This window comes from Macaca mulatta, chromosome 12, assembly GCF_049350105.2.
Source record: "Macaca mulatta isolate MMU2019108-1 chromosome 12, T2T-MMU8v2.0, whole genome shotgun sequence".
Classification (NCBI taxonomy): domain Eukaryota; kingdom Metazoa; phylum Chordata; class Mammalia; order Primates; family Cercopithecidae; genus Macaca; species Macaca mulatta.
Genome location: NC_133417.1, coordinates 74149897 through 74166575, shown reverse-complemented (window position 1 = coordinate 74166575; position 16679 = coordinate 74149897). Strand labels below are relative to the sequence as shown.

Below are 16679 nucleotides of genomic sequence, written 5' to 3'. Positions count from 1 at the left end.
CATTTTTCCTCAGAGACTCATTATGTACCTAATCCTGGTTGACATTGTTTAATTTAGTGTGTCCCTAGAGTCTTTCAGGAGAAGATTAAACTGGGCTGTAGACATTTCAGATACAAAGCATTCTTTCAGCACAAAAAGATTGTTGAACTGCACATTGGGGGTTGGTGTAATCAATATTACTCTGATGATGATTGACAAGTGTTAATTTTAAATAGCACCTTTTGTTGCTTCACAGATAGTTCCACTAGTGGTTCTCTCATGGATTGACTTTACTGAAGAGGAACTTTTTCTTAGGGTTTCCCTGCTGGTTTCAGAGCACTCGCTGAGGAACTGATTGCCAATATAGGTTAACCGAAAAAAGGTTTCCACATCTTTTTTCCCAACAAGAAGTTTAGAAAACTTGTTAACATTTATAGGTGGAAACATTTTACTTGATTTGACTGTTGAATAGCTTTTAAACTGGTGTTTACTAAGTGGCTGGAATATATGTGGAAGTGCTTCTGTGATACTGTTAAGTGAAATAAGCAGATATCGTACAATATTGGCCCTGTAAAAACATGCGTTAAAAAAGTCTGGAAGCAAAAACACACAAGTGCCAATAGTGGTTACAGTTGGATAGGGCAATTATGAGATGGTTCTGTTTATTTCTAATTTTATGTTCTAGTGAGTGCTTTCTCTGTATGAGACTTTTAAAATTCTTTAGAAAATAGATTCCTCACAATGCCAAAACCAAATAAACAAACAAAACTCAAGCCAAACATCACCTCAGCACCCCTAAAATTACTCCAAATACAAATAGACTTCAGACTCAGTCTCGGGCACAAGGCACTTGCTTCAGTGATTTTGTGCAAGATAAGAGAACACTCCTTGTCCTTGCTCCAGCGAAGGCTGCAGTGCTGATCAGCTTGTGCAGGGTATGACTTAAGGAGGACCTAGGTTTGGGGATCATATATATTGTCATTCAATTACAACATTGATTTCCCATTCCTGACTATAATGTCTTCATGACTCTGCTGACACTAACATTAATGGGATTATGACATGGAAAATAGAAATGAAGAGATGATCTTTAATTTCAAAAAACAGAGACACACTGACCTACTTAATTGTCACCACCTCCTGAACTCCTTTCCATGCAACCCTAGATGCCTCTGTGCCTACCCCTTCGTGCCATTGTCATAATGAATTGTAAGGGCTCGTATACTTGGTCTTGCCCTCTAGATGCTATGTTCCTTGACGATAAAGCCTCTACCTGTAGATGTATGCTTATTGCCTGTGGCACTTCATGGTACATGGTGGCACTCAGTAAATGTTGAGTGAATGACAAACTCTCCAATATCCATTTTTGTTCCTTCCCCAGTCCTCTGTTTTTTACCCATTTGCTCCTTGGATATGTGTGCAGTGTGTGAAATCAATTCTTTTTGCTTTTCCATATAGCACTTTTCAGGCACCTCCCTGTGCTACCTGTTGTCTTACTGGCCACTTCCTTTCTGTTACTCCCCTGGCATCATCCCCCACCATGACGCTCACAGTTTCAGCCAGCGCAGCGTTACAGGAGATCATGCTCTCTGGTCCATTGCCTGCAAATGTTCATCGGTGGTAAATGTTCTCAGTACACCAGCAGTTATCAGATAAAGGGCTTGAGACATGATCCCCAGGAAGGAGTAGAAGCAGATGGTGCTTAAGGGAAGAGTGCCATGGAGGAGTCAAGAAGGCCCATGTATGATGGATGAGATAAGCAAAGTTTTTAGGCCCTAAACAATGCTTTGGTTGAGAATTACTCCAATTAAGCAAAGGGAGATGAGCCATTCAAAAGGGCAGAATCAGGTTTTGAGTGAGTCAGAATTTAAAGTCCCCCATAAAACTGGGACAGAAGTATTGTTTCTATTGAGCCAATGAACATTAATAACATATAATCAATACATACTTAAATATCATCGCAAGATAATTTCTTGGTACAGCTGAAACTCATAATCTAGCTTTTTTTTTTAATTGCAGTTAAACCAAATGAAATGAGTGGTAATTTGATACTCAATAAATAGTACCTGGCCTGCGGTATTTGCAGTGTAGTGATGAAAAACGTAGATTCTGGAGTCCAGGAGGCCTGGTTGTGTGACCTTGTTTAAATTGCTTGATTTCCTTGTGTCTTATTTGCAAACTGAGGGAGGACCTGTCTGACAAACAAACTTAGGAAACTTGAGGGAGATAAATTAAGGGAAATATTTACCTGATGCATGCAGTATGGCGCACATTCTCAATCAATGAGAGGCGATTTTTATTGCAATTGCAGTTGTTCAGAAGAGAGGCAATGTGGAGCAGCTGAGAGAGGAAGGGCTTGGAAGTGAATGGGCCAGGGTCCATCTCCTATTACTGTTTCCTGCAGAAGTCACAGAGCTCCTGCAAATCTCATTTGCTCCAGCTGAAAACAACTTTGCAGGCTTGTTGTGGAAGACTATACGTTGCAGTACTTGAAAAATGTAAAGCATTACTAGTTGCAAAATTTACATTAGACTAAATTTAAATTTGTCCTAAGTTAATAAAAACCGGGTTATTTCTCAGTAATAGAAATGATAGGAACAAGGAAAAGCTAATGAGATGTGAAAATAAGTGAAGAAAAAATGACCAAGTCATCCTGCTAAAGATGGAAAGTTTCCCAGATTATAAAAATAATGAAAACGTCATGTTTAGCTTATGAAAGTTATGTAATGATTAATCATTTTATACTTTGTCTTAATATGTGATGTATCTTATACATATATCTTAACACAAAACTTAGATTCAGAAGTTTTCCTTTTCTCAGAGAGGAATTTTAAAACCCCACTCTTGATGGGGATCAGGATAAAGATTAAATTGTTTCTGAAAAAGGAACTTTTATTATCTGTTAAGGTGGCTAAGTGAACTGATAGTTTAAGATATTATGGGAATGTTTAAATTACAATGTGTAGACAGTTTTGAGAACTTTGGAAGATACTATTTACATATTCACTTCTACATTAATGTAGTCATGTGGTCATCCATTTAGTTAGCAAACATTTATTGGGCAAATATTTTATGCCAGGCTCTGAGTACCAGGCCCTGGGACACAATAATAAGCAAATCAGACACAGTCACTGACCTTTGGGAGTTAAAATCTTATGGGGAAGAGAGACACTACTCAAGTAACAATTGATGGGATTATACATTGGATTGATTTATTAAGGTCTCAATAAATACTAGGCAACACTTTGTAGTGTTGTTTTATTTTCTGAACATTCTTAAAACTAGTAAGCTGCCTTTCACAAGAATAGTCTAAATGATTTTTTTCACTTTTTTTTTTTTTCAAAACTCAACTCTCCTTTCCCTGAGATCAGTGTTAGTGAGGTTTGTCTGTGTGTAGAAGTGGAAGAACCTCCTGTCTGTGAGGTTTAGCAAACATGGGTGGTTTATCAGTGTAAGGACTCAGTGAAGAGTAAGATAAATACCAACCTGCCTTGAAAAAGTCTAGACAGTGTTGCATGTGGGGTTGGAGGTCTTGTGGTCCAGCAGCCCACTGAAACCCTGTAAAAGGCCCATGCTTGTCTGATGAAGTACATTGTATTTATTGCTGCAATGCTGCAAAGTCATTTTAGCCCATATGATGGTAACAGGCTACTGCCTTCCATTACTCTAAATGTCTGGGAATAGTGGGATATGATTTTGACTGATATTCTTCTATTTTCACAGATGATCAACCTTTCTTAATAACTGTAAGGCAACATATAATTTTTGGAATCTCCCTTAATCCTGATGTGAAGAGCAATGATGCTATGGTCCCCATAGCAGGGATACAGAATGGTTTAGATGTTGAATTTGATGACGCTGAGCAATACATCTATTGGGTTGAAAATCCAGTAAGTTTTGAATAACATTCAAAGTATATAATTTATTCTTGAAGAGCCTGCCTGCACTAATTTTTTTTAATATGCAAACTTTTGTTGAAAGGGAAACGATGTGGAAATAAATTTATCCCTAAGTTTTTTGATTCAATGAGGGGTATAAATGTGAGCTTGGTCTGGAGCAAAAATCATAAAACTCTTTAGCTTTAGAAAGAGAAACAAATTTAAGCTATTGTGTATTATTTACTTATTCACCAAGTATTTTCTAGAAGTGCCTATGATTTGCCCTGCACTGAATTACCTGCTTCTGACCACAGTATACATGCCAAGAAGCAGCAGTCACAATGCTTGCTGGGATTATGCATTGGATTGATTTATTAAGGTCTCAACAAATACTAGGCAACTCCCTAGAGGAGTCTTAAGCTAGTAGAAAATATTTGACGAATATAAAAACGATCAAAACTCAAGACAAAAGTAGTAGTTCCCTAAGGGAATTTAGTGAAAGCATTTGATGTGGTTCTGGGGCCTTCCTTTAGAATATTTGCCTCTAGGGTAAGAATGAACACTTTTCCAGTTCTCTTCCTCATAGGACATTTTCTTCAACCTTCAGGGAAAAAACCTGTTAAGAATAGGGAAAGGGCAAGGAGACTATAAAGGAGGAAGAGAAGAAAGATCTTTGCGTTTCGTGTTTGTCACCCATATACAAAATATACTCCTAGCCTTCTGATCCACATCTGTGACTTGGGTTTTTCTTATGACTCATATGCTTGTGAGTTAAGAACTATCTCTGTAGCCAGTACTGGAGATAGCTTGAATGGTAAGCCTTGTGTATTCCAGTGACACACTGAAAAATCGTTTGAAGCCTACCCAATGGTGCTGAACCTTTGTTTGCCTTTCCTCTGAGTGTAAGGAGTGTTCAAGAAATACAGCAGCTGGCCGTAGCCACGGTGAAGAAAGGGTTCTTATGTAGGAGCCATGGCCTTGGAACTGCTCACCTCCCCTTGTCTTTCTTTCCAGGGTGAAATTCACAGAGTGAAGACAGATGGCACCAACAGGACAGTGTTTGCTTCTGTATCTATGGTGGGGCCTTCTATGAACCTGGCCTTAGATTGGGTTTCAAGAAATCTTTATTCTACCAATCCTAGAACTCAGTCAATTGAGGTAATGATTCCATAATACTATTTACACAAACATTGGATTTAAACTGATGTAAACTCTAGTATCAGGAATAGATCTCATGTGGATTTTGGAATCATTTTTAAGCAAGAAGAAAAAGGGAAAAGATACTAGTGTTAACTATCAAAGTCTCTGAAGTGAAAGAGGAAAACCACCTTAAAAAATTCTTTTTTTTTTTTTTTTTAGACGAAGTCTCACTCTGTCACCCAGGCTGGAGTACAGTGGCACGATCTTGCCTCACTGCAACCTCCAGCTCCTGGGTTCAAGCAATTCTCCTGTCTCAGCCACCTGAGTAGCTGGGATTACAGGTGTGTGCCGCCATGCCTGGCTAATTTTTTGTATTTTTAGTAGAGATGGGGTTTCACCATGTTGGCCAGGCTGGTCTTGAACACCTGACCTCAAGTGATCTGCCCACCTCAACCTCCCAAAATGCTGGGATTATAGGCATGAGCCACCGTGCCTGGCTGGCAAAAATAAATTATTTGAACTTTCTATTGCTTTATTTTGTTTCCTCCTAATTATCAATACTACCTTGTTGCTATAAAAGTATTTTAGGTAATTTAAAAAATAATATATAAGAAGATCAATAAAAGTTACATAGGGAATCAACATAAAGGGAAGATTATGGTAAGCAGGGAATTTTTACTATGTTTCCTCATCTAATCTTCAGTGCTATTTCAGTTCTCAACCAAATTTATAGTTTGCCTCTGTTCTTAGATGGAAATTTTTCTATGGCTCCAGTACAGTTTTTCTAACAGCAAAACAGAAAGTAGAAACTTGATTCTAATTCCTCTGATACTCTCTTCTTCAAGATAAATGTTCTTTTTACTCTAATTCCCAGAAGAAATTCTAGATGAGGCACAGGTATGAAATCACATGAAGGAAGTCAGAGGTAACTTGACTAGTGTTGGTTTGCTCCACTCTGAGAGAAGGATAAAACATGGAAGGGATTATTAATTCATAATAATTTTGAAAGTGAAACTTCTCAAAGCAAGGAGAAGGTTTTGGTGGGCGATAGTTAGCAGAGCCCTGACAATCCACTGCTTTAGGTGGGCACCAGCTGGCAAGCTGGTTTTTCTTTGGAGCATTCAGAAAGACACTGAAGATGAGGAAGGCACACAGCAGCCTGGTGGCTAATTTAGAGCACCTATCTACACTAAAAAGCACTCTCTGTAGACTAAGAACACAGCCTATGTAGAGTTTGGTACTATCTGAGGTTTCATGCATCCATTGGTGATCTTGGAATGTATCCCCCATGGATGAGTGTGGACGACTGTTTTTATTTCTGCCAAATGAAGAAATAGGGAAAAGGTGTCCCAGGCAGAGAAAAGAGCTCTCGCTGGAACAGTGCTTGAGTTTACAAAGATCTTTCACTAGCATCTAATTTAATCCTCGCAACATTCCTGAGGGCAGGCAGGTGTGGTAGCCATTCGTGATGAGAGGGAAATTAGCAGTATGCACAAATATCTCAAACTGGGTAGAATCACCAGGTGTTAACGTGAAGGGCCCCTTGGAGACTCCTCTGTTCAAGCTCTATTTTTTTTTTTTTTTAACATAGGAAACTAAGGCCCACAGAAGCTAAGAGATTGTCTTAAATGGTCAGCTTCACTGCTCTAATTCCCAGGCAGTATTCTCTCTTTGCACTTTTATAAACTACAACTCTGGCAATCCAGACTGGTTTAACCCTCTTTGACAGTGGCAGAAAATACTTTTCATGATTTCAACTAAAACTCTCATCCTCCCATTAAACATAGGCAACATTTACTGCCTAAGACACTTACTACGAAACTCACATCTCTCTAGAGTCCACCCAGTGCAAAGCTGTCTTAATTCCAAACGGCAATTAATATGCTTTTATTTTATCTCTTGGTCTCTTGATTAGTAAATGGGGTTCTTTTCTTTTAAACTGATAGTTTTCCAAAAGCAGGGAACATGTCTTTCCCATTAGTGTTAGGTACAATTGCAATAGCAGCCAGTTGGAGAAGAGCTGAGCATGCATGTGTGTGTGGATTGGTAAGGCCACTTTAACCACATGAACCAAGAGTTTCTTATTATGCCCCGATGCGGTGAGGTACAGAGGAAAGATACTCTGATCTGGAGTCTGATTCAAAGACCTGGCTTTGAATCTGGGTTGCTTGCTTATTTTATTCATTCATTTAATGAGCACTAGGAAATGCTTTCTATGGATCAGCTGGTCCTGGATATTCCAAGATGAATAAAATATTTTTTTTCCTCTCTTTAAGTAGCTGACATATCTGTGAGATAGATACATAAACAAATACCTGTGCTTCAGTGTCATAAGTGTGATAAGGCCAGTGAATATAAAGTGCTAGTGATTGGAGGCAGAGGTATAAGTGAGGGGAGAGAGCATGCAGACTTCCCGTTCGTGGTTGCTTGTGAGCTGAGTCTTGAAAGATGACTAATACATCCTTCCTTATCTGAGAGTTTCACTTTCTGAGGTTTCAGTTACCTGCAGTGGTCTGAGAATAGGTGAGTACAGCACAATAAGATATTTAAAAGGCGAGAGAGCGAGAGACCACATTCACATAATTGTTATTACAGTATAGTGTTATAATTGTTCTATTTTCGGATTATTGTTAATCTCTTACCATGTCTAATTTATAAATTAAACTTTATCGTAGGTGTGTGTGTGCAGGAAAAAACATAGTAGACTTCAGTACTATGTGAGGTTTCAGGCATCCACTGGTGATCTTGGAATGTGTCCCTCAGGGATGAGGGGGGACGACTGTTTTTATTTCTGCCAAATGAAGACATAGGGAAAAGGTGTCCCAGGCAGAGAAAAACAGTTGAATAAAGACCCTGAAACTTGGAAATGCATTTTGTGACTGGGGACAGCACTGCATTTTCTCTACTCATGAGCTATTTGACTATTTGACCTTGGACAAATTAACTTCTCTGAGCCTCTGTTTTCTCATCTGTACAGTGGAATTTATGGCTGAATAAGTAAAAGTACTTCATAACACGGAGGTATCCTGTAAATACAGAGCGCTGTTTCCCTCAAATGATCGATATTTTTAGAAATATCGATCTATGAGAATAAAAAGACCTATGAGAATAATGACCCAAGGGCAAATTGCCCTTTTAATGGTTTTACTGGTGTTTCCCCTTGGGTCATTTAAATTGTAAGTAATTCTTCCGGGTGATTGTTGGATTAATTAAGAAAATAGGAATCATATTCACTTTCTGTTTACCTGTATAATATGCCTTCCTGCCTAAGAGTAGTTCGCGTTTAACTCCAACTTGAAAATAAGAGAAACATTGAAGAAACTATTATCCACTAGGGGTAGCTGTGCGCCCATCCACTAAAAGAAATTTTATAGCTGAATTGTGAAGCCTACAGAGTGGCCATGTGAGAGAGAGCTCTGCATATTCCAGAAAACAAGAAAAGGAACTTTGAACTAAAGAGATCCTTAGTCGTAGGAAAAGGAGAGAAATTGTAGCAGAAAGAGGCAAACTGAGAAAAGAAAAGTTACCTTAGTCCAAGCAGGAGTGAAAGATACCAGACAATAGAGAGAAAAAAATCTAGGGAAAAGAATGAGGGAGAGAAGAAGAATGTGTGTGTGTGTGTGTGTGTGTGTGTGTGTGTATGCGTGTGCACGTGTGCACATGCATAAGAGATGGAGAATCACAGATAATCTATTTGTATTGAAAAGCAATTTTATAGAAAAACCTTAATGCAAAAATCAACAGGCATTTTCTGATTTCTTACTAGTTGTCTCTTAGACTGTCTTAGGTACGTATTAAAATAGCTTCATTGCAATAAGAAACTTCCTTCTAGTTCAATAAACCATATTTCTATGTGCTGTATCAGGGCCCTGTTAGCACTGCGATTGTAACAGTAATAATCACAAACAGCCTTGGGAAAGCCACTAAACCTCTCTAGGCCTCTTTTTCTTCATCTGTATTGAGAAAAATGATGGGATCTACCTCACAGAATTGTAAGGATCAAATACAATAATGTTTGCTCCAATACCTCATACATAGTATGTGACCAGTAGATGGACCAATTAAACAATATAAGTTTATTGAACACAGTTGTGCTGGGTGCTGTGCTAAGTGCTTTACCTGTATTATCTCTTAGACTGAGGTCTGTGCAGAAGATAATGCTTTCATCCATATTTGACTGATCGATTTCAGAGAGGTGAATTTATTTGCCTCAGGTTGTACAGTCAGGACCTGGCAGGGCAGAGATTTCAGCTCATGTGTTTCAGCTTAGGTTGTTGACTTGGAACAGAATTCACTGTACCTCTGAGTAAATTTGGACTATTTTGATTGACTGTGTTGGCAGTAATTGGCCACCAAGTGCCACGGCCTGGTCATCGGGGTGCAGGAAAGCTGTGGGTTCTCATTTGTCTCTTCCAGAGATTTCTCTTGGATTTCCTGAAGGATTTTTGCAGTTTCTTCAGGCAGTGGCTCTGTATGTTTTCCCAACTGAGTCTTCCTTTTATCCATAAAAATGTTCCCTCCTGAAATTTTAGGTGAATTGGAAGTAGGAACTTGGGAGGTGATTTTACTTCTCTTACTCTCCTTGTCTATTGAGCTAATTTCCTCATTTCCCTGAAGTGCAATAGAGATGATCTGAAATCTCATGCAAACCCTCTCTCGTTCATCCCTAATTGTGCTTTGGAATTTGTTTTGTATATAAGTTCTCCTTCATCTCAGTTTCCTTTGGTTCCCCTTATGAAACTCAGTTCTAATAAGTTATTTTATGCTATAGGTTTTGACACTCCACGGAGATATCAGATACAGAAAAACACTGATTGCCAATGATGGGACAGCTCTTGGAGTTGGCTTTCCAATTGGCATAACTGTTGATCCTACTCGTGGGTGAGTATTCATAAATGGCACATGTCTTCTATGCAGCATTGTTCTTGTTAATGCCAGGGTCTGACAAAATGGAAGATTTCAAATTTAGGACATCTTCTGATTTCATATGTTAACATTTGAATAATAATGGAGCTCAGTGAGAAAGAGAAATAGCTCTGACCTGTATTTAGTGTGCAGGATACTGTTTATATTTTATTCTGTGGTCTTCAAATGAACAACACTGGATTTAAAATTAATTCCAAACAAGCAAGACTTTTAGGAATTTTAAAATAGCATTATAAGAATTGACAATATATTCTGACTTTGAAAGGACACGGAAAGCTCTAAGGGGATGTGTAACATTTGCAATAGACCTTGAAGGATGAGAAGCCTTCTAGTAGGTGGAGAATGGGTTGCAACCAGGCAGTGGTTCTTGAGGCTGAGGGAGCAATGAAGGCACAGAAGTATGGCGGCACTTAGCGTGATTGTGGGGAGAGCTGGAACCAGAGGCTTAGAGTAGGGAGCTGTTGACCACATGGGAGATACAGTAGATAAGGTCATTTGGGGACAAATCATGGAGGGCCTTTAATATCATGCTAAGGAATTGAACTTTATTCTTTTGAGTAATAAGGAGCAAGTAGGGATTTTTTTTTAAATTTCAACCTTTATTTTAGATATAGGGGTCACATGTGCAGGTTTGTTACATGGGTATATTGTATCCAGATAGTGAGCATAGTACCCAATAGTTAGTTTTTCAACCCATGCTCTGTTCTCTTCCTCCCCTCTCTAATAGTCCACGGTGTCTATTTTTCCCATGTTTATGTCCATGTGTGGTCTATGTTTAGCTCCCACTTACAAGTGAGAACATGTAGTATTTGGTTTTCTCTTCCCAGCAAGGAATTCTGAGGAAGGGAGTGATAGAACCAAATTTGTGTTTTAGAAAAATTGGTCAGGATTGATGTGGAGAGAGGCCAGGGCCAGGGAGACCAGTTAGGAGAAAATGGACTTAATGGATGTCAGCTGGAGTCCTCTGGTCTGTTTGATTGGCTATTTCATTCTGTTGATCTACTATACCATATTATAACCCAGAATAACGAATTGTAAAATATAAGCATTGATTTTTTTAAAAAGAGATTGTCACATCATTCCAAGTGGATTTTGGCTTAATGTTTGAAAGTCATCAGATTCTTAGGCCTAGGAGAGCACTGAAGAAGTAATTTGTATTAGCTGTTTCAGACAAGGATGACATGGAAACCAAATCCAATTCTTAAACGGCACAAGAAGCAAACATTCTATTCTGTGCCTGCTGGCTTGTACTAGTTTTCAGTTATTCTTTCTAGAAGAAGGACCATCTTAGGTTTTAAATTCTACTTTTGAAACTCAGGTTCACTTATTATTTATTTTTCATTTATCAGACATTTCTGCATTGTGCACCTTTTTGGGTGGTGTATTAGTTAAGATAGGCTAACTGTTGGAGCAAATAAACTCCAAAATATGTAATAGCTCAAAGAAAATAGAAATTTATTTGTATTTTATATGGGCAGTGGGGTTTGGGCAGAAGATGGGAGGAAGCTCTACACTACATAGTCATTCCAGGACCCAGGCTGATGGATGCTCTGCCATCTTCGGTAGGAGGCTTCCTAGGTCATTCTAAGTATCAGCATCTTTTAAGCAGTAAAGGAAAGAACATTCAGAAATTTGCTGGGAGGTTTTTATGAGCCAGGCCTACAAGTAGTGCACACCACTTCTGCTCACACCCCTTAAGTTACAATTGGGTCACGTGACCACAGCTAACTGCACAGAAGGACATGCAGTCCACCTATTTACCTAGAGAGAAGAGGAAGACATTAATTTTGGCAAGTGGAAGCAGTCTCTTTCATGGGGCCATGTTGGGGAGTTTCGAGGGTGGATACAAGGATTAAAGACCTAATTTGCAACCTTTGCAACCTTAAGGATTTATGGCTTAGTAAGGAGGGTAAGGCCCCTGTATAAAGAACAATAACCCAGGTTCATATATGATTAAGAGCCATAAGAGAGGCTAAAAATATTGGGATGATAGTGCTATAAAGAGGCGACCTTTCAGCTTGGTGGAAGAGATATCATTTGGACTGGATCTTAAAGCATAGCTAGAATTTCACTAGGCAGAGCTAGCTTTTAAGATATATCATGTGATATGAAGGGTGGAAGGTCAGGAGCAAAGGGACAGAAAATAGAGTGTTTGTTCAAGTGACTAAGAGCAACCCAGTTGGGTTGGGAGATGATTAGAAGAGCTTAGAATTTTGTCAGAGGACATAGGAGGAGAAAAAAGACAGAGACTTGAGGATCTAATGTCTTGGATTCTCAGTGAAGGGAAAGTCTTGAGAAAGTTGTGGTAGATGTTACTGAACCAGTTGTTGCAGAAAAATATCTTTGTGGATGATCATTAATAAAGAGCCGAGGCGATCACAGAGTCTCTGGTGGTATTCGAGAGAGGATGTTCAATAGAGATAGTAGAAGTTAAAGAATGGAAGGAGGATGAGGAAATGTGGATACTCTTTTAAGAGTTTTGTATTGGAAAGTTAGAGAAAGATAAAGTTGTAGGTCAAAATGTAACAGGAAAATGTCTTTCAGAATAGAGAAACCTGAGTGTATTCTTTAGCAGCAGATGAAAGATCAATGATGAAGAAATAATTGATTGAAAGTTATGGGGAAGGAACTAGAAATTTATGAAGAACAGGAATGACTTGAAAGAGTCAATATGGGGAACATGATATAAAATCTGCTAGGGATGAGAATCCTCAGCTTAGATTAGGAAACTTAAATTTTTAGTGAACTCAGAATTCACGAAAGTTTTGTGCTATGTCCATGAAATTCTTGGTAACCTGAAATGGGAGAGGAGAAAGAAAAAAAAAAATGGCAGAAACCCAGGGTTGGAGATTAGCTTAGGCACAGTGGGAGCCCAAAAGAATAAATAAGAATATTGTTGAAATGGTTACATATGATGTCCAGGTGTAGAGGGACTGGAGGGTTGGGAGCTCAGGCAGGGTTTAAGGGCAAAAAAACAAGTTTAATAGGAAAAATTAAAGCAAGGAGGAAATGAGGTTTTGGTCAAAGCAGAGCATTTCAGTTTGAGAACTTAGAGGCAGAGAAGTTTAGAGTTGAAGATGAAATTCAAGGGATGGGCATATTGATTTGGTGGTGGAAGAGGTAGGTGAATAAAGATTATTTAAATGAAGGGGTTTGAGGACTTTTCAGAAAAGAATGTAAGAGGATTATCTATTGAAGATATAGAAGGAGGTGCAACCAAAAGGAATTAAAAGTTGGGTACAAGTCTAGAAGTTTTTCTTCGGTGGAAATGGAAAGCAGCCCTTCATATACTTTAATACATTTTTCACATATCATGGGTTTGGCAATGCTGTGTGATTATGGTTCATGTGTACATGATCGCTGTGAAATAGAAAGAAAAAAGAAGTCTTCCTGACCCCATAACAGCATGATAATGAGATTCCACTCTCACAGAAAAGTGTTACTCATCATTTCTCCTATTTTCTGTGTCAGTTTTCAAAAGTCTTTGCATTTTTCATCACAGAAATCAGGTTAGGTAATTAAGTAGCTGGTTCTGTGGTAGATGGTGATTTGGAGAAGAACTGAATGAGGCCTGATAAGTGATCAGGGAGTGTACTTGGCAGCTTTTTATATTAGCTTTGGCCTTCACTATGTACTGAAGATGGAGGGATTATTGATGTAGGCTTCTTCCTTGTCATAGGCTTCCCACACATCTGACCTTGCTAAAGGTTCAGCTGCCAGTGGGAAACGCTAGCCTCTTATTCCAGACACCATTTTAAATGGCCTCTACTCTGATTATAGTTAAGAAATAAATATACTGACATTGGTAGAACACTGGTGAAATACCCCTCCACATTGTATGCAATGAGATATTGATTTTCAGCTTTTACCCATTACATTGTGAGCATCTTGAGGACAAGTAATACACATTGTCATCTATGTCACTGACTCAAATCCACCTTCTGTTTTGTTACATGCTGGTGTTTTTCATGGTTGTAGGAAGCTGTACTGGTCAGACCAGGGAACTGACAGTGGGGTTCCTGCCAAGATTGCCAGTGCTAACATGGATGGCACATCTGTAAAAACTCTCTTCACTGGGAACCTCGAACACCTGGAGTGTGTCACCCTTGACATTGAGGAGCAGAAACTCTACTGGGCAGTCACTGGAAGAGGAGTGGTATGAGCACCCTTTCAGTTTTTGGTCTTTATGCTGAGCTGGCATAGCTGATGCTGAGTGTTCTGAGCTGTCAGGCAGTGGTTCTTGAACAATCTTACTTGGTAACTTGCCCTTTCTCCCAATAACTTCTTTCCCTTGCACATACCTTGCCCCTAGCTGAAGTTCAGTTCTTTACAGTATGTGCATACTTCCCTGTAGGGTAATGTTTATTAATTTTCCCACCAACGTTTGTTTTTCTTCAGGACAAATTAATTCCATTTGTCATTTTTTACTTGTCCTTTCAGAGCCGTTTCTTTCATGGTTTGGTGATTTCAGTGTTTTTCTTTGAAAGTACTATGGGTTCTCCAATTATAGGGAATATATACATACACACCTATATATATATAGAGAGAATATATATATGAAAAATATGGAATATATATCTATACTATATGGTATATAGAATCTATATAGATGCTATATATGCTATACAGAATATATATCTATTATATTTGTAGAATATAGAATATATTTTTATGGAATACAGAATATACATCTATTCTATATAAAATATAGAATGTATATACCTGTATAGGATATAGGCATATTCCATGTATCTACCTATGTGTGTGTGTATGTATGTATGTATGTATCTATTTATTTAATGTAGCAAGGTTCTGAGCTCAGCATTCCCTCATAGCTACACATTCTTCTCTAATATTCTAACATGATTAATACACATGTGAAATTTTCTTTAGTGGTAATTTTCAACTCCAAGGTTGGGTTCATTATGTTCTACAATAAGAAGCAGAAACTGTAAAGTCTCATTCGCTCATTGAAATAGTATTTGACCTTCACTGCTGTGCTTATGTAGCTGGGGCTAGGCACATAGACGGTGCTCAATAATAATTATTGATGAAGCATTGCTTTGGGTGCTGAATTGAATATATGCTAGTCCCTCCCTTGCTTTTTAACAGTAGTTATTTCAGATCCTTGACATTGATGCTTTTCATAATATTGTGCAGTAGGTTTGGCTTTCAGTTCATTGTTTGTTCAACAAGTACTAACTTCACTCCAAATATGGACCTATAATGATGGTAAGCTTTGGAGATTAAAAAGAAGTGATGATGTGTGTGAAAACACTTTGCAGAGTTGGATACATGTGTGCAGTGATGAGGAAGCTCTTGCTACATGGTATGGTTTCTGTACACACATCTGATAGGATACAGCTTCTGAATCTGCGAGCTTGTTAGTGGTGTGACTCTCCAACCTTTCTCCTAGTGTAGTTCCCTTATTTCTCCTTCACTCTCCTGGTTTAATCATCACCAAATCCTGCAATCCATCCTCAGCCTGTCACTCATGCCCAGATCTTTTCTGCCACCTCCACCATTCTGAGCAACCTCTCTCTGGCCTTGACTAGGCATGGCCTTCAGTGGTGAAACCTGTTTTCGTGTTGGAGACATGTTTTCTTCATAAAGCCACAGTCAGCAAATTGGATCATGGCTCAGCTTGGAGCCTTGCCCTGAGGACTAGCTCCCAACACTTCTGTGAGGTTGCTCAGCTAATCTGGCCCTGGTCTCCGCTCCCTCTGCAGCGCTCCTCCAAGCTCATGTTCCTTATGTTCTAAATTCTAGAACTTTGATCAGTTTCTAGGGCATAACAACTCTTGTAACTGCTGGGCTACCTTGTCAGCCGTGGCAGTAAAGCAACACTTTGTGTCTCTCACCAATACCCAGCCCAGATCCTGGCACAGAGCAGGCACTTGAGGCAGGTTTTTGGAGTGAAATTAAACCAGCTACATCTATATTTCATTTTTCTTCCAGAAGAAACTGACTACTTATCATTTTCCCTTAGGGACTTTATTCTTGTGGTTCTTTTCCAGTTTACCAAAGCCATTTTGATTAAAGCTTGTTATCTGTTCCAATATAATGGCACCATTTTTGGCCGTGTCCCGTCTTGCTGTCCTCTGTGGTTGTTTGGGGGCATATTTCCAATCTCTATTACATAAATTGTCAGTGAAGCTGTTAAACTCAGGGTGAGTCGGCTCCTGTGCAATGGCTCACACTTAGATGTTTGAGTACATCTTTGACCAGAATATCACATGCAGAGACTAGTGGTTTAGCTCCCTTTTCTTCCCCATGCCACCTGAAAAGGTTGACTGACTCATGTGAGCTCTGTCTTCACTATCAGTGAAATGGGCACAGTGACATTTTCCTGACCTGCTGCTTGGTGTAGTTGTGATCAAATCAGAAAGTAGATGTGAAAAATCTCTGTAAGGGATAGAGAGCTGGATAAATGTGAGACATTATAATTAGGGGAATATTAATGTTTAAATATTCAAAAATTTCACTGTGAATCCATGAAACTAACGAAAATTCCGATCCTTTAGATTGAAAGAGGAAACGTGGATGGAACAGATCGAATGATCCTGGTACACCAGCTTTCCCACCCCTGGGGAATTGCAGTCTATGATTCTTTCCTTTATTATACTGATGAACAGTATGAGGTCATTGAAAGAGTTGACAAGGCCACTGGGGCCAATAAAATAGTCTTGAGAGATAATGTTCCAAATCTGAGGGGTCTTCGAGTTTATCACAGACGCAGTAAGTATTTGTCACTGA

General features: G+C 38.9%; 1 protein-coding gene across 1 annotated transcript in view; it reads left to right on the top strand.

Moving 5' to 3' along the window:
• Nucleotides 1-16679, top strand: part of LRP2 (LDL receptor related protein 2) — a 213508-nt gene that overhangs the window by 113228 nt on the left and 83601 nt on the right. Inside the window, exons 32-36 of the mRNA XM_015110294.3 lie at nucleotides 3703-3869; nucleotides 4872-5015; nucleotides 9769-9878; nucleotides 13902-14079; nucleotides 16448-16661. Coding sequence (XP_014965780.3) covers nucleotides 3703-3869; nucleotides 4872-5015; nucleotides 9769-9878; nucleotides 13902-14079; nucleotides 16448-16661 — 813 coding nt within the window. The remainder of the gene's footprint in view (nucleotides 1-3702; nucleotides 3870-4871; nucleotides 5016-9768; nucleotides 9879-13901; nucleotides 14080-16447; nucleotides 16662-16679) is intronic.